Here is an 18,001-nt window from a genome sequence, read left to right as displayed (position 1 = left end):
AGGAGTCTGCTTCTCCCACTGACCTCTCTCCTCTCATGCTCCCTCTCTCTCTCATTCTCTTTCTCTCTCTTAAATAAATAAATAAAATTAAAAAAAAAAAAAAACCATCTTTGAGGCATCCCCCCACAACCTTAATGTGATTATTTTAAAGCAAATTGTTCACTAAATTTTGCACGTAAAACTGTACAAATAACCTGGTTTATAAGCCTGATGAAGTTCAGGTGTTCAAGCTAATCACACTGCGTGAAGGTTTATTTAGAAGACACAGTGACAGTCCAGTGACAGAATTTTGTTACCTACCCTGCTGTCGACAGGGGATAACGGGAGGAATTCTTCTGAACTGGTGACTGTCTGGAGGGTTAGTTGGGCTTCCAGGCCACGCTCCATCTCTAAGGGCCTCCCAGAATTCTCACACTTTCTTGTGCCGTGGTGGCACATCTCCCCTGTATTTGATGTGTACCTTCACCGTCACCAAAAAGAACTACATTTCAGCACTCCCTGTACTGACGGATAGTCCATTCTTTCTGCCAACTAAAAACTTATTTCTGGCCTTCAGTTTATCTTTACAAAGTGCCAGCTGCCGGTGTGAGATGTGCGTGGCAGAAGCCTTTGTGGTGGGCCCTCTAGAGTGTGGGCTTCCCAAGGAGACGGCTGGCAGCCACTTGCACAGTCCTTCCGATGGGACTGTTGGGCGGGAGCTGAACTCCATGCCACATGCACGGTGAATGCCCTGTGAGTAATGAGGCCTTATGGCAGTTGATAGACGTTGTAACCGTCGTCCGGAATAACCTGGACATGATTCCTTCTTGTTAATATCTCTGAAATCCAAGTGTGATGGAAGTTATGGGATTGGTTTTTTTTTTTTTTTTAAGATTTTATTTATTGACAGAGATCACAAGTAGGCAGAGAGGCAGATAGAGGGAGAGGAGGAAGCAGGCTCCCTGCTGAGCAGAGAGCCAGATGTGGGGCTGGATCCCAGGACCCTGGGATCATGACCCAGAGCTGAAGGCAGAGGCTTTAACCCACTGAGCCACCCAGGCGCCCTGAGATTGTTTTTTTAAAGCTCTCAAAATAAGAGGTTTAAGATTTATTATTTAATATTTACTGAGTCTAGGCCATCCCTTGGGCAATTTTCTACTTAGTATGATTGAAAAATAGAGCATCACACCAGCACTTACTCATTCATCTCGCTCAGTCGTTTTCTAGAGGTCTTACGTTGGACGCTGGGAGCGCGACCTGATCCAGCTCAGTGTTGTCCCTGACTGCAGAGAGCAGACACGTCACCACACGGTCACTTGACTGCTGATGGCCGTGGTGGAGAGGGGCACTCACTGGGGGTGTGGCAGGTTTGGGATGGATCAGCCTTGTGCCAGAGGAGGATCCATCTGAAGTGGGAACTAAAGAGTTAGGAGGCTTTTGGCTGCAAGCAACACTTCTTCCTAGTGTGGTGTGTGTTGTGTGCAGCAGGAGCTCTGCGGCTGACTGGCTCTTGCCTCCTGTGTGGCAGTCTTGCTCACTGCCACCCAGTAACTGGTGAGATGAATGAAGTGGCTGCAGTTGGGAGAGACCAGTTCTGCAGTGGAAAGGATTTGGAACTAGTAGCAGCGAGATCAGAGTGAACCGGAGAGGTGTTCTGGCAGAGGTGGGGAGATGTGGGGGCAGTGACTGAGCTGCAGCGTTTCCCAGGGGAGCTCTGGGTTGTGGTGTGGCCAAGAAGTGAGGCGAGCACATAGGATGATGTCAGGAAATGAGGCTGGGCAGGGAGTGGAGGGGGCTACTCAAAGTTCATAAACACTGCTGAAGAGTTTGGGTCAGTCTTTGGTCCTGAGGACAGAGCACAACTGTTGAGAACAGGAGTCACCAGTTAGGGTTCTAGCATACAACCCAGGTACCCTAATTTTGGGATCATGGATTTCATTTTCCTTCACCTTACTTGCATTTTATTTCTGCAACAAAAATCTGCTCTTAACACTGTTATCCTCAAAGTTTGTCTCTAGTGAAAAAGATGGGCTGGGAGCTGGGGGTGCCTGTGGGGAGAGAAGGAGTGTGTGCGGAGAGGGGGTCTCCGAGGGGGGTGGATAGAGAAGAAAGTGTGTTTGGAAGTAAGCTCCCTGAAAGTGCCAGGAATCCAGTATTTTATGGTGTGTGTTGGTTTAGCAGGAAGGAAGTTACTGGTGTTCTGGTACTCTAGCAGCATGGAGAGAGCGAGGCCGTGTTGCAGTTGGTGGAGGAGTCTTCTGGGCATGGGCACGCAGACCCCAGGTGTAAATCAGTTAAAGCGAGTGTGGGCTTAGATGGAACCCAGACCCAGCTAATGAAGTCACCACTTAGTAGTTAGGCCATTTCTGTAGTGGTAGCAAGAATTACTCATGTGCAAACCTTCTTGGAAAGCAGTTGTGTCCTTTCTGGGGTGTCGTTAGCCTTCATGTAGTCACTAGAGGGCACTGTGCCCTTTTCTGTTCAGGTGATCAAGAACCCAGGTATTCCAGCATTCCCGGGACACGGAGCCTGGCCACGAGCGTGAGTGCAGCCGGTCCGTTTGTCACTACATGGCATTGAGGTTCGTGACTGCTCTGCCCCATCATCTGCGGAGAACGGACTCCTTGGGTTGTCTGCCTTTGGAAGCCGAAACTGGTGTGCATGTCCGCTGCATCCAGCCTGCGATGACCGGGCAGTGTCCATGGACCAGACATTTCAAGCAAGAGCAGCAGCACGTTTTCCAAGGAAGTTCAGGACACTCGGAAACCACCATGTCATTATAAATTTCATAAAATCTTCGTAAATGGTGAATGCGCACCATCTTCTATTGCTTTTTCTTCTCTCATCTCAACGGCCAGTCTGTTCGGGAAGTGTGGTTTCCTTTGTCCCTCACTGCTGGCCAGGGTGTGGGAAACTGAAGAATATGAAGATTGTGTGCATTTCGTTGTATTGCCTTTCCTTGAGTACATGCAGAAGATGTAGAGTCGCTTCCCCAGACTGTGGGAATGATATTACAGTCAAGAGTCCCTTTACAGTTGTCCTTCCGACGTGGGCACACGGGCCCCGCGCGCTGTCTGGTGAGCACTGCTGCACACACAGGCTGCGGCGTCAACACCCCGGCCCTTCCCGTTTGGGCTTCAGAACGCGGGCTGGGGGCTCTGCGCAGTTCCCCGACCCCACCACCTGCCTTAGCTGCGGGACTTTGAACGATGGCTTCAGCTGGGTCTTAGCAGCTTTGCGTTTAGGGCAGAAACCTGTGCCAGGAAGGGTTAGGGATGTTTGGTGTCCTGCATGTAGTAGCAGAACGACTATGGTAGTCACGAGTGTGGTAGTACATGGAGAAACGCGCCAGGTGAAGCGGACAAGAAACAGGGATCACCAGGAACATTTCCATGAGAACAGTATCGAGCAGAAGTTCAGGTGGCAGCATACGGCGTGGCATTGAAGTCGAGTAAATGCGACGGAAGGGTGGGCTCTGGCAGAATGGAATGACAGGATCTGGTCCAGGTTAGATTTTCGCAGTTCAACATAAAAATAGCGAGGCTCGTGGAAGAAAGTTGAACCAGGCTTAGCTTTCTCAGTCTCTTCAAAGGTGACCCTTTTTTGGTTTTACTGCTCTTTACCATCCTGCCGGTAGGTGTGCGATTCGTACGTGTGATGAGACTGTGTGTGTAATGGGCGTATTTTCAGTTCCCAGATGCTTTGTCATAGTTTGTCAGTTTGACTCATCGCAGTGCTGTCTTTGCGTGTTTGAAATGTAGTGACTGTACGATGTGTTAACGTTTGGGTGACGGTGTCCCCGTCCTGGGGGTTCGTGCCCTCTTCGCTGATTTGGCTCTTCACAGGCAGTTTGCTCCTGCAGGCCAGGACCCCGGAGCTCGGTTTCAGGGGAACAGGCAGGATGGCCCAACTGAGAGAGAAGGAGCCCAACCATAGGAGAAAAACTGGAAGGAATAACGTGCTTGGTCCAGAGTGGGGAGGGTACTGCGGACAGAGGGAAAACCATGTGCTTTTACACCTTTCGAGATGCATCTGTTAAGAAATTTGATGCTTTAAAGATTGAAGATAATTTAAGAGACGGAGACGGTTTTTCAGGACAGGGATTCCAGTCGGCTGCTACAAAGTGGGTCTTTTCTTTCTTTTTTTTTTTTTTTAAAGATTTTATTTATTTATTTGACAGACAGAGATCACAAGTAGGCAGAGAGGCAGGCAGAGAGAGAGGAGGAAGCAGGCTCCCCGCTAAGCAGAGAGCCCGATGTGGGACTCGATCCCAGGACCCTGAGATCATGACCTGAGCCGAAGGCAGCGGCTTAACCCACTGAGCCACCCAGGCACCCCAAAGTGGGTATTTTCAACCAAGACGAGGGGACCGAGGAAGGCTATTTCCCGCGTGGAGTAGCCTTCCCAGTGGATGGAGTGCGAGGGTTTGTAGGCGGCTCTCTCGAGGTCCTTTCGCACAGATTCTTAGCTGTTTTCTGTTTGTGGCTTTTTTTCGCCACAGCCCACAATCATAAACATTCCACATCGTGACTCGATGGAGATCATGGGTGTATGTTATAGTGAGTAGAAACATGCGTGCAGATGAAGTAAGCCAGACTGTGATAGCGCCGTGTTTTCTGCTGGATTTTTTTTTTTCTTTTTTAATTTCAAATTTGACAGAGATCACAAGTAGGCAGAGAGGCAGACAGAGAGAGAGAGAGGGGAAGCAGGCTCCCCGCTGAGCAGAGAGCCTGATGCGGCGCTCGATCCTAGGACCTGAGATCATGACCTGAGCTGAAGGCAGAGTCTTTAACCCACTGAGCCCCCCAGGCGCCCCTCTTTGGGATTTTTATTTGTTAAAAAGACTGGTTAGTGATTCACCCCCAGTTTGAAAATGGAGTCCACACAGTTAATGTTCCCTGGGCCCCATCAGGCATTAATCTGTGTAGTCAGGGTAGCAGGGGTGATGGATGGTGTGGTATGTGCCTCTCAGAGCCTCTCCAGTAAATCACTGTGTAAGTTACGAAATGGAGGCCATATAGCAGGCATAAAGTTTGTCCATTTTCTTCCATTTTACCCCTGGATATCTGTACCACATTCATTCTCTCCTTTTTCCAGTGCAAAAGGAAAAGATGTTCTTTTTCTTGGTGAGGCCCCTTGTTCCCCTTACTTTCTTTCCTCTTCTGATGGCTCAGTTCTGCTTTTTCTAGTGTCTCTAGTCTTTCTGCCAGCACCTTCCCATCTCCTTGTAAACAGATAGGATTTTCCCCTCCTTTTTAAAGTCTTCCCCTTGTGCTCTTTCCCCATCTAGTTAGTTACCCTGTTCCTTAAACTGTCAGACTTTTCAGATTGTCTTGCTCGTGATGCTTGTCCTTGACACCCCATTCTCTCGTTGACCCTCTGTGGCCTCCTGTTGCTTTTATCACGATTGTGTTACCACGATAACCCTGTGTGCTGGGAGCCCATTGGCCTTCCCTAGGTATCGAGAGGTATTTGGTATTAATGATCTACCTCTCTGTTTTTAAATCCCCCTCCCCCCAAATCCTTTATGCTCAGAAAAAGGCAATAAAAATTAATACTTACTTGTGCTTAGAATTCTGTGTTGAAATGTACAAAGCAGAAAGGAAAAGATGTCCATAATCCCGCGCCCCAGAAAAAAACCACTGCTGTGTACTGGGGTTGTGTCTGCAGGTGGTTTTCTCTCTGTGTTGTATAGGCGCACTCCCCCATTTTCCCTTTGTAAGGACAAATGGGCTTATCCTATAGACACGTGGCTGTTTAAACATTTAGTACTAGATCACCCAGACCATTCCAGGGGCTGTCAGTGGTATTTTGCTTGATACTTTCTTCTGTTACCAAAATGGTAAGTGTTCCAAACCAAGCATCTCTAATGTCTTCTCTTGTTTTATTATTTTACATAAAAGAGTTCCTCACACAGGCAGGTAATCAGTGTTCTTTGTTCAGTGAATGAAAGCCATTTGAGGAGCCAGAATTGTCCTTCTCAGTGGATCTGAAACAAACACACTCACATGGCCCTGCTCTGAAGGAGTGTACATGGAACAGTATGAGAACAAGGTGTGCAAATAGGTGTTGGAGTAAAGAAATGGAGGGGGTCAGTGTGGCAGGGACACCGCAGAGAGTTCGGACTAGGTAATCCAGTGATGTCTCAAGAGGTAACGTTGAAGCTGAGTCTCTCTCTGTAAGATCTTACTCCTATGAGCCAGTAAGCGAGCAGAGCAGGGGAGGAGCAGTGGGAGAGGGAGAAGCAGACTCCCTGCTGAGCAGGGAGCCTGATGTGGGGCGCGATCCCAGAACCCTGGAATCATGATTTGAGCCAAAGGCCGATGCTTAACCAACTCTGCGGAGCCACTTAGGGGCCCCAAAGCTGAGTTGTAAATGAGGACAAGGGGAGAAGGGTATTTCAGGCTTAGGAAATGGTTAGTACTGACATAACGCAGGAACTCAGTCATATGCCCCATGAGGCTGACTTGATCTCATTGGTGTTTGTTGTTGACACAGTATGACTGGTACTGCTTTGACAGTTCTTCAAGTACAGTTCCTAAGTGGCACTGACCTAAGACTGCACCAATATAGCAGTTACTGGCCATATGTGCTGTTAAATTACATAAAATTAAAAATTCAGGGGCGCCTGGGTGGCTCAGTGGGTTAAGCCGCTGCCTTCGGCTCAGGTCATGATTTCAGGGTCCTGGGATCGAGTCCCGCATCGGGCTCTCTGCTCAGCAGGGAGCCTGCTTCCCTCTCTCTCTCTCTGCCTGCCTCTCCATCTGCTTGTGATTTCTCTCTGTCAAATAAATAAATAAAATCTTAAAAAAAAAATAAAAAAATTAAAAATTCAACGGCATCTGGGTAGTGCATTTGGTTGAGTGACTGGCTCTTGGTTTTGGCTCAGGTCATGATCTCAGGGTCATGAGTTCAAGCCCCACACTACTGTGCTCAGTAGGGAGTCTGCTTGAGATTCTTTCTCGCTCCCTTCCCCTTCCCTGCATAAGCACTTTCTCTCTCGGTCTCAAATAAATAAATACATCTTTTTTAAAAATTAAAAATTGAGTTCCTCAGTTGCACCAGCCCTGTTTCAAGGACCTTGTGGCTACCACCTTGGACAGTATGACTCGGGACGTCTTCAGTACGCAGAAAACTGCATCGGACGACACTGCTTTGGAAAGTCACTGGAATACAAACTTTTTGAGAGACCTTATACCTCGTTCACTGCTAGTATCTGACGTGTAGAGGCTGAATAAATATTTGTTAAATGATGAGATGAATAAATGAATGGATGAGTGGAAGGTCAGCACCTCTTTCCACACAGGGAACAAACAAAATGTGTTTACGTTCTGAGTGAAAAAGAGCTTATTGTGCTTGAAGAGCAGAGAAGGAATGGGGGGAATGGTGGTGGTTGGAGGTCAGCAGGGAGAGCTTACGGGCAACTTAAGCCTCTGGACTTTGATGTAAGTGCCATGGGACTTGATAAAGGTTGTTAGCACAGCAGTCATGTGACCTGATACAGCCGCCTGTTTCCAGCCAACTGTTTCTTTCATTTTCCTGGCTGGGTGGGAGTCCGGTGAGATAGCAGGTGTGAGTGTGTGAGTCGGTGATCTGCTTGAGATCCAGATTATTAATTCAGTTCATTTCTAGTGTCAGCGCTTGCACATGGCTTCATGTTTGTCTGATAATTGTCCTTTGATACGCGGGAACTTACAGGCAAGAACTTGTTTTTTTTTCTTCCAGTGAAGGTGGTGTTTTTAAGGCTCATCTCACTTTCCCAAAAGATTATCCCCTCCGGCCTCCTAAAATGAAATTCATTACAGAGATCTGGCACCCAAATGGTAAGTTTATCAAGTTTTACTTTTACGTTTGCTAATGTGGTGGCCTGTCACTGAGGTTTCCAAGGTCAGTAAGAAAGATGTAGTTCTCGGTGATGTTCACTGTGTTCATTATGCACATGGCCTTGTATTAGTTTGTTTAGAACAACAGGAGGAATAGAGATCATATAAAAATATTTACTACTTCTTTTTCAACTCTTTTTGAGAATCCTGATGTCCCAAACTAGAGACAAGTTGTTGGGTGATACTTGACGTGAGTACAGCTCTTGTAACTGAGATAATTTCTAAGGTATTAGGTGACTCATTGGTATTACAGAGAGCATAGGAGTAACCACACTTGGTTTTAAAATTTATATTTCTCATCTTGGGGCGCCTGGGTGGCTCAGTGGGTTAAGCCGCTGCCTTTGGCTCAGGTCATGATCTCGGGGTCCTGGGATCGAGTCCCGCATCGGGCTCTCTGCTCAGCGGGGAACCTGCTTCCCTCTCTCTCTCTGCCTGCCTCTCTGTCTACTTGTGATCTCTCTCTGTCAAATAAATAAATAAAATCTTTAAAAAAAAAATTTATATTTCTCATCTTCACTCTTAGACCATGGGCAGCTCCTAACTTTTTCCCTAGACCAGCTGTTAAGCAGGGAACGTCCTGCCCACCTCGTCAGTGACCGGCAGGGTCAGATGAGATGTGCACTGCGTGTTGGAAGCTCTGGAAAGCGCCCAGTCCTGCTGTGCCTGAGATGTGGTGACGCTGAATATTTTTATCCAAAGGCGTGTCCCCATTTAAAACCCACTTTACGAGCCAGAGGTTAGGCTGGATCCATGTGTTGATGCGCAGTCTCTCTGGATTTTGGCCTTGTTTTGTGTGCTGGAGCCCACGCATTTCCTCACTGAGTGTGTTGGCGGTCGGTGTTTCCTGAGGAGAGCTGTGGCCTCTGACTTGGTGCCCTGCTGCGGTCTGCATGTCACGGCGGTGCTGCATCGCGGGGAGAGGGGCTCCTGTCTGCGTCCGAGGAGGGTGGGTGTGAAGGCTCTGCCACGGGGACTGGGGCATAGCGGGGCCCAGTGGCCTGTGAGACGCGTGGGTCTGGGGAGATGGACTGGTGAGGGGACAGCCACCGGGAACGGGGCCCCCGCGGTGCGCCATGGCCGCTGGTGGGTGTCCCGGGGAGGGACACGGCTCGCTCCTTCTGTGGCAGCACCGAGGGAGGCAGGCGTCTCCCGCAGGCGGCTGGTGCGGACCGTGTCCGTGGGGCGCGGATGCCCGAGCGGCCCCGTCTGCCCCAGGCTGTGGAGCCGCTGTCTGCTGAGGCTTCGGCCGTCTGTCTGGCTGTCGCTGGGTCCCCTGGTGCGTCATGGACCGTGGGCCATGGGCCGAGGCTGCTGGAGGAGTGGACGGGAGCCTGGGCAGCATGCGGTGGCCACCGGCCATGGGGGAGGCAGCTGAGGGGCGGCATGAGGACGGTGGCAGACGCGGGGTGTGTGTGGTCGGGTCGAGGGGACGTTCACGCTTCAGGCCTGAGGGGAGCAGAGGCAAGCGGCCAGTGGAACAGGCGACTGCAGAGAAGGCGGGCAGGGGCGCTGCCCACGGGGCGTCTGTGGGCCGCCGCGGGGATGCCGGTCAGGAGCCGCCGTCCCTGTGAGGGTGGCCGGGCCTGCGCGTCGGAGGAACGGACGTGCCGGGCCACCAAGGGGACACTGCTGCCACGTGGCCGTCGGTCGCGGGCGGCGCTCCGGAGCGCGTATGGAAGGCGCGGCTTGCGAGCAGAGTTCCGGCCACAGACGCCCGCCTGAATGGCGCTCCTCGGGCTCGGCCTCCCGGGACCCCGGTGCTCTGAAGCCGCGGCAGTCGGTCGTGACTGTCTCATGCGGGAACCCGCCACCAGGGAAGGCCGGGCTGGGCGGTGACAGGCCTGCGGTGGGTTTCCGCGCGCTGTGGCCAGCGACCAGCGGCCGTGGATGCCCGAACGCAGAGGCGTGGCGTCGTTCTCCCGCGCTGCAGGTGTGGGGTGGCAGGGAGGGCAGAGCGTGGCGCCGACAGCCCGCCCGCCGCAGCTCTGCAGAACCAAGCGTGACCTACCAGGTCACGCGGCCTGGGTAGCGCCACAGACACGCTCCCGGAAGCAGGCGTGGGGTGCCGGCGGGGATGCGCGCGGGTGCGGCTCCTGTGCTCCCGGCAGGAGGCGCAGCCACAGTGGCTGAGCCAAGAAGCCACAGTGTTGGACAAGCGCCCGCAGAGCACCTGCCTGGAGCAGTCCGAGCAGCTGTGTTCCCGATGGCCCACGGTGCGAACAGTGGGGCATGGCGCCGCACGAGGGGAACTTGCTCCCCTCAGCCACACGTTCGCGAGGGCGGCGCCGTCACTCGCGGAGCCGGTCCCAGGAGCCCAGCGGGGCGTGATGCACGGGCAGACCTGGAGCAAGGAGGTCGGGTCATGCCGCCTCTGCTCGAGGAAGGGCGCAGAGTCCGGGGAGAGAGCGCTGACGCGAATGCGCCTTCTCTCCGGCTGACGCGCAGTCGGGGCGGATCGCAGCGACAGTTCACTGCTCTGTGAGCCTGTGAGAGGCCACTGTCGTGCGCCTCTATCCTGGCGGTGTGGCCGGGAACGGGGTTCTGAGGTGCAACTAGACATGTGTGGCTTACTTGCGCTCCGTTTTCTTTTCTTTTCCTTTTTTTTTTTTTTTAAGATTTTATTTATTTATTTGACAGGCAGAGATCACAAGTAGGCAGAAAGGCAGGTAGAGAGAGAGGGGAAGCAGGCTCCCCACTGAGCAGAGAGCCCGATGCGGGGCTCCATCCCAGGACCGATGGTGGGATCATGACCTGAGCCGAAGGCGGACGCTTTACCCACGGAGCCACTGGCACCGCAGGAGTTTTCTCGAGGCGTCCTGGCCATGTCTGCTTCATTGGGTGAACGTGAGGGTAGGGCCTTGGCAGTGACCCGCGTCAGGGTGATGGGGGCGTGTCTGAGGTCACCGTGCGCCGCACCCTCACGGCACTGCATGGTCCCCATCAGGACAGCCCAGCAGAGGGGCCGGGAGCACTGTGACAGGAGGAACGAGTTCTCTCCCACGAGAAAGCCGGTGAGTGCTGCGGAGTGGGAGCGTTCTGGAGGCCGGACTGAGGACTGCGGGCGGGTGAGGTCGGCAGCAGCCCGCCAAGAAGTGGTAGCGGAGGCCGAGGGCGCCGTCCTTGCTTGGGTCGGTCCTTGTGACTCAGGAAGGGAGACGCGGCGAGCACCGCGGAGAGGGTTGTGCAGACCGTTTCCTGAGCAGTGGTGGTGCCCTGGTAGGGGGGAAGCCAGTTTCCAGCCTGGCGACGGGAGAGAGGTTGAGAGGGAGAGAGGACACTGTACTGTGGGTGTCCGGAGGGGCTGGCGTCAGCTGGTTTCTGTCATTTCCCATGCACAGCTTCGGGGGTCCCTGGGAGCTTTACGAGGTTTGCTGGTGGATGCGAGGCTGGCAGCCACTGCATGCAGGGGCGGGGTTTCGAAGACAGGATGGAAACTCCCAATCTGTGAGTGGAGTCTACACTTGCCAGCGGCTTAAAAGAAACAATATTAGCTGTTTGCTGGGTGTTAGGGGCAAGAATGAGAAAATTAGAAAATTTCACATGCACCCCGGCCTGAAGAGTAAAGATAAATGTTGCAACGAATGCAGAGTAGGACTGGCAAGTGAGCCTCGTGTCACTGAGGGTGGGGAGAAGACCGCTCTTGGGGCCTTAAAGTAGCGGTGAAAGTTACGTGCGGAAAATTAAAGAAGCAGTTCGGCAAGAAAAAAAGCGAGACATTTGGGTCTATAAATGAGTGAAGAATAAGAACAGACATTGCACCAGAGGAAATACGTGTATTTTCTGTACTTAGAGAAATTTCACCCCCAAAAGCATTTAGAGAAACCAGATTATTTTTCACCTTTTTATTTAAAGACTTATTTATTTATTTTAGTGGGAGAGGGAGAGAATCTCTAGCAGAATACCCACTGAGCCCAAAGCCCAACATGAGGCTCGATCTCACGACCCTGAGGTCATAACCTGAGCTGAAACCAAGAGTTGGATGCTTAACCCACTGAGCCACCCAGATGCTCCACCCATGTTTCCCATTTTAAACTGTAATTTGGTAATAAGTCTGAAGCCTAAGAACCCTTTCATTTAAAAAAAATTACGTTTAAAATGAAAGGACTCAAGGTTAAACATTTAAAGATGCTAGATAATGACAGTAATTTCCAATAAAGGAAAATGATCTTACATTGATTCTCTCTCTCTGATAGAGTTTTATAGAAACATTTAATACTATGTTTTCAAAGAAAATGACTTGGAAAAATCCTTTTTAAGTAAAGTGTGAGGAGGTTATCTAAAAGACATGGTAATAGCATTTCGTGTTGGACTTTGCAGTGTGCTCACAGCCTTTTAGTTTTCTTGCCTCTCGATCTAGTGACTGCACGCAGCAGATTTTATGGGGCGCTGGGAAGAGGAGCCCAGTCAAGCCCGCAGTGCATGGGGTTGTCACCGTCTGTGCTTCCATGCCCGTGTGCCCAGTGCACACTGGGAAGGGTTTGTCGGGGAGCAGCAGTGTGTGCAGACCCTGGCTCGGCTTCCCCGGAGTTTTTAACAGCCAGGGAAGTGCCCAAGTCAGGAGATGAAAAATAACCTTGAGAATGATACCGATCCCAGATCTGGGGCGCCTGGGGGCTCAGTCGGCTGGAGGTCTGCTTTCAGCTCCCGTCATGTTCCCAGCATCCTGGGATGGAGCTCCGCAGGGAGCCTGCTTCTCCCTCTCCCTCTGCCTGCCTCTCCCCCTGCTTGTGCGTGCTCTCTCATTTGCTCTCTCTCTGCCAAATAATTACATAAAATGTTTTAAAAATATGTTAGACTTTAGGTAGGAAGTTTGGAATGAAACAGACGTACATATTGCCATTGATGATTTATGGGATTTGGATATTTGATTGACATTTTTTACACCAAAATTCCTTTACTTTTCTGTCTTCTCTTATATTTTCTAAGTAAGCATACTTTATTGTACTATTATTTTGTATTTTGCAGTAGAGCAAACTTCACCATAAGAGATTTGTGTCGATTCTGGTAGTTTGAGCAATAAGGAGTGTCTGTATGATTAAAGTGAGCTGGTGGAGTTGAAACTCACCTTTGTTTTGACCAACAATTAATTTATGACTTGGATTTTAAATCCTAGTTTTATGGAAAAGATGCCTCATGAATTTCATTTATGTTGATGTATTTTCACTAGCAATATGACATGTTCCTTTTGTAAATTTGAGTGCACTTCTTTCCCTGAAAATGTAAGTTTGCCTTTCTGTGATTTGAAAAGTACATTATGAGGTTACTTGTCATTGTTTTCTTAGGAGAGTCTCAGAATGTTTGACTGTTGCCCATGTAGATCCGTTAGTGGGGAGTCTAGGCCATCATTAACACAGAGACTCGGTTCTGGTGTTTGGATGGTGCACTTTATGTACAAAGAGCAGGTTCATTGTCTTCACTGCGTGTAAATGCTAGATTCTGTCGGTGGGCCAGCTGTCTAGGGAGTCCTGCACCAGTGGGAAACACCATGTCTGTGTCTGTTGGCTCCGACACGTGCGTCCTGTTTGGTAAAACCTGCGGTCTTCCTGAAAGGTGAACGGGGTCCATTTTGGAAATCGTCTTCTGTATATATTCAGTGTTTTATAAAGGACTGCGGGAGCCAGGGCCATGTCTGTAATAGGTACTTTATGTGTAACTATTTTATTTTATTTTATTATTTTATTTTATTTTATTTTATTTTATTTATTTTTAAAGATTTTACTTATTTATTTGACAGAGAGAGATCACAAGTAGGCAGAGAGAGAGAGGAGGAAGCAGACTCCCTGCTGAGCAGAGAGCCTGATGCAGGACTCGATCCCAGGACCCTGAGATCATGACTTGAGCCGAAGGCAGCCGCTTAACCCACTGAGCCACCCAGGCGCCCTATCCATGTTATTTTAAATACTTTTTTCTGTTTTGTTATTTTAAATACTTTAAACAGTACTGTTACTCTCTAATTTTGCAGTTGATAAAAATGGTGATGTATGCATTTCCATTCTTCATGAGCCCGGGGAAGATAAATACGGTTATGAAAAGCCAGAGGAACGCTGGCTCCCTATTCACACTGTGGAAACCATCATGATTAGTGTCATTTCAATGCTGGCAGACCCTAATGGAGACTCACCTGCTAACGTTGATGCTGCGGTAAGGTGGTCATGCCCGAATCTCTCCTCCCCTTCCCCTACACTTGATGACGAGTGTGTGTGTGTGTGTGTGTGTGTGTGTGTGTGTGTGTGTGTGTATCTATCTGCAGATCGATTTACATACAGTTAAGTTTCTCCTCAATCTGCACAAAAATAGTTATAGATGTAACTGAGCTTTACCCCTAAGTACTTGAACCTCATCTTTTAGGAATGAGGAGCCTGTCTTTCATAGCTATAAACACTCTTCCCCTGAGATTCGCTGGTTATGGAGATGTTGTTTTCCCCTAACCTGTTTGATGAGTCTGTCGATGCCCTGGTTCTCCACCTGTGCGTACTGCTGTGGCCTCTTCTGAGAATGCAGACATCCTTTCTTGTAACCACAGCACAAGTCTGCCTCCAATAATACTGTCGCATGCACAGGTGTGTGCTCCAGTATTGTTCCTTGTATCTGGGTTTTTGTTTTCTTTTTTTTAAAATCCAGAATCTGGGAAACCCGCATTTCATTTCATTTTGTGTTCTTGTAGGGTTTTTTTGTTTTGTTTTGTTTTTTTGTTTTGTTTTTTCTAAGATTTTATTTATTTGACAGAGATCACAAGTAGGCAGAGAGGCAAGCAGAGAGAGAGGGGGAAGCGGGCTCCCCGCTGAGCAGAGAGCCCGACTCTGGGCTGGATCCCAGGACCCTGAGATCCTGACCTGAGCCGAAGGCACAGGTTTAACCACCCAGGCGCCCCTTGTGTTCATGTTTTATTAGTCTCCTTTACTAGTAGTCTAGTGCCTCAGCCTTCTCTTCTCCTTTGAAAAGCCTTTCATTCTAATTCTCATTCTTAGAACTTTTGTTAGTATGTATCAAAGCCAGGAGATGAAATTCACTTTGCTACTTGCCTGTTACATGGGTGACTAACCCTGGGGTGAGTTTGTATTTAGTCTATGTGGGAAAACACTAGTTCGATAAACTCTTTTTAAATGTATGCCTTTGATTTTTTAATTTAGTGATCAAATTGAAGTAAAAAATTGACAGAATGCCATCCTAGCCTCTTATTTAGTGGAATGTCAGTCTGATCACTGTCAGAGACGTGTGAGGGAGAAGGAATCCTGGGCATCATTTTGAGTGAGAACTAATTTTTGTTCACTTTGATTCGTGATCAGCTATACCTCTTTGCAGTAACATCAGAACTGACAAATTGTATCTTAATCTTCATGAAGGTTAAAGTTAAGGATAAATTCAGAGCAAGTATCTGATGAATGACTGCAGAAGTCACTTCATCTTCCAGGCAGTTGGGTCCTGGAACCACAGGCCTCCTGAGGAAGGGCCGTCCTGGCCTGATGCTGTGTGGAGCTGAGCCGTGCAGATGGGACTCAGATCTGCACACCATGGGCTGTGTAGCACCGGTCCGGTTGTCGCTAGAAAGCCGTTGCTGCCCTTGGCTGAAATAACCAGTCAGTCGTCTCCTAGTTAAGCCACGGTTTCATTTACCTTTCGTGTTTGCATTGTACACCTTGCCATATTTTCATAGGTTTTCTGTTTGTTTTTCTGACCTCTCAGTCAGCGAAAGCTACTCCAGGAAACCTGCATTTTTCTTGGTGATCCCTCTCCTGGACCCCTCCATCCGTGGGCTCTGGGTTAGGTCGGTTCAGCTGCTGCGCAGCTGCCTTCCTTGGACTTGCCCTTCCTGCTCTTCTGTTTCCCGGATCCCAGTTCCTTTTTCTGGGTTGACGTCTTCCTGTTTTTGTACCTCATCTGAGAGTCGTGCTTCAGGAAGGCTGGGTGGGAATGAAGACCTGGGTCCTTACCTGTCTGGAAGGGTTTATCCTGCCCTTAGCCTTAAGTAACAGTTTGTAGAATTCTGGAGGAGGAATGCAGATTTCTCCAGAATTCATCTTTTCACATTTATTGTTGCTGACGAGGAAGTTGATGTGTCGCTGATTATGGGTGACCTTTTCTTTCTTCCTCTGTTTTCCCTGTTCCCTTCAGATTCTATTCTGATTCTTGGTCTTTGGAATTTCATGTTGTTGTGTAGAGTTTAAGATATTTTCATTTCTGTACGGTATCCCCCCTTCTCTGTGAGGGGTGTGTTCCGAGACCCCTGGCGGATGCCTGAAAGCAGTGATAGGTACCAACCCTATCTGCATTAGGGTTTCTTCTGTAGGTACATACACAGGATGAAGTCTAGTTTATGAGTTGGGCTCAGTGAGAGGTTTACAGCCATAACTGGTAATGAAATAGGGCAGTTAGGATGGTGCACTGTGATGAAAGTCGTGGGACCCTGGGGCTCTCAGTACCTTGGTGTCCTGCGCACGCACCCTACTTGTGAGGGTGTGACAGGGTCACGTGCCCGCAGGGCGAGCGACTCAGCCAGCAGTGTGGTCTGAGGATGCTGTTGACCTGCTGTTACGTCCGATGGGGGACTGTCTGCTCCTGGACAGCCCGGGGTCGACTGGGAGACAGGTGAGCCCACGGGGCGTAGCTGCGGCTGGGTGGTGGTGGGGCCTCCTGGGGTCAGTGTGTACTTGCAGGGCTTGAGCTCGTGTGCAGCGTTCTCTCCTCTTGTCTTTCATCAAGTTCTTATTGGAGTGGTTCTCGCTGCTTCTCTGGTGCGCAGCTGTTGCCTACACTGACTCTTGTGTTCGGTTTCACCTCCACGGCTGCTGACTCTAGTCCCTGGTGGATGCTCATTTTGGCGCTGTTACTCTTAATTTGAAGTAGCTTGTTCTTTTCTGCATTGATTATCTTTTTCATAAAATATTGTCACTGTTTGACGAAGTTAATAGGTCTATCTCGTGGGAGTTCTAATTAAAAATTTCCAAGTTAAATTCTGGTCATTCTCTGAGGCCATTGTTTTCTTTTGTGTTTCTTCTGTATTTTGAAGACTGCGCCAGAACCCGTGGGCTTTCCGCACAGTGCTGTGCGCGTGACCCCAGACGACTGGACACACAGGTCCAGGAGAGCACGTGCACGCACAGAGTGCCTGCTCGGCTCAGGTGTGAGGGCCCGAGCCTGCCTGAGCCCCAGGCTGAGGCAGTTCCGTCCTCTGCTCCCCACTAGTGGCCCTGTGTCGAGAGCTCTTCATATATGCGTGCATCTGTGCGTCGTAACGGTGGTCACTGTTTCAGGAGAGCATTTGACTTTTGGATGTGGGTGGGAGGAAAACGCCAAACTGTGGAGCTGGGCCTCTGTGTCCAGTCCTGCATCTCAGTGACGGTCTAAACTCTGCCTGCTGCTCGGTCGGCCCTGCCCCTCCTTGCTCTGGTTCCACAGAGACCTCTGTCCTCTGCTGCATGCTTCATGCTTCTGCCGTCTGCTTTTGGTCTTCTGGAAGAAATTTTGCTTTTCGTGTCAGCTCGAATTTCTGGAGCCTCCGGAGGGAGCCCGCAGCCCTTCCCGGGGCCTGAAGAGCTAATGTGTAAGGCAAGACCGCCTTTTCCAGTAATGAGAACCGTCTATGTTCTTCATGGAGTTCTTTCTTTAGGAGAACCGCACCTGCACAGGTGACTTGCGTGAGTGATTTCTGCTCTTAGGTCGCAGCAGAGTCTGCAAAAGTATTTGACTGCTTTTTCCGACTTACCAGCTTTTCAGCGTTTTAAAAATGTGCATGTTGCCAAAGTGATACATTCAGAATTAAAAGTTGTATTTGAGATTTTAAGAAGAGCTTGGATAAAGTCACTTCATGTTACTTTTGTATCTACAGAAAGAGTGGAGGGAAGACAGAAATGGAGAATTCAAAAGGAAAGTTGCCCGCTGTGTAAGAAAAAGCCAAGAGACAGCTTTCGAGTGACATTTGTTCAACAGCTATAACTTCATTATTTCAGGGTGAGTTCATTTTAAAATCCTACTCTTTGCCTTGTGATAAATGGCATATACGTTTTTTGGGAATTGTGTGATTTGGATATTTGAATTGCCTGATTTCACTAGCTTCATTTTTTAGTGGGAGTGTCCAGTGGTCTGTTGTTGTTTTCTCAACAGAAACCGTGTAGTCCATCGCGTTTTGCTCCAACAGACTC

General features: G+C 49.5%; 1 protein-coding gene across 1 annotated transcript in view; it reads left to right on the top strand.

Moving 5' to 3' along the window:
* Positions 1 to 18,001, top strand: part of UBE2G1 (ubiquitin conjugating enzyme E2 G1) — a 101,927-nt gene that overhangs the window by 70,392 nt on the left and 13,534 nt on the right. Inside the window, exons 3-5 of the mRNA XM_082707807.1 lie at positions 7,705 to 7,802; positions 13,825 to 14,003; positions 17,689 to 17,810. Coding sequence (XP_082563933.1) covers positions 7,705 to 7,802; positions 13,825 to 14,003; positions 17,689 to 17,775 — 364 coding nt within the window. The 3' untranslated portion in view covers positions 17,776 to 17,810. The remainder of the gene's footprint in view (positions 1 to 7,704; positions 7,803 to 13,824; positions 14,004 to 17,688; positions 17,811 to 18,001) is intronic.

Source organism: Mustela nivalis (genome assembly GCF_964662115.1).
Source record: "Mustela nivalis genome assembly, chromosome: 17".
NCBI classification, from domain to species: Eukaryota; Metazoa; Chordata; class Mammalia; order Carnivora; family Mustelidae; genus Mustela; species Mustela nivalis.
This window is presented reverse-complemented; position numbering and strand designations above follow the sequence as displayed.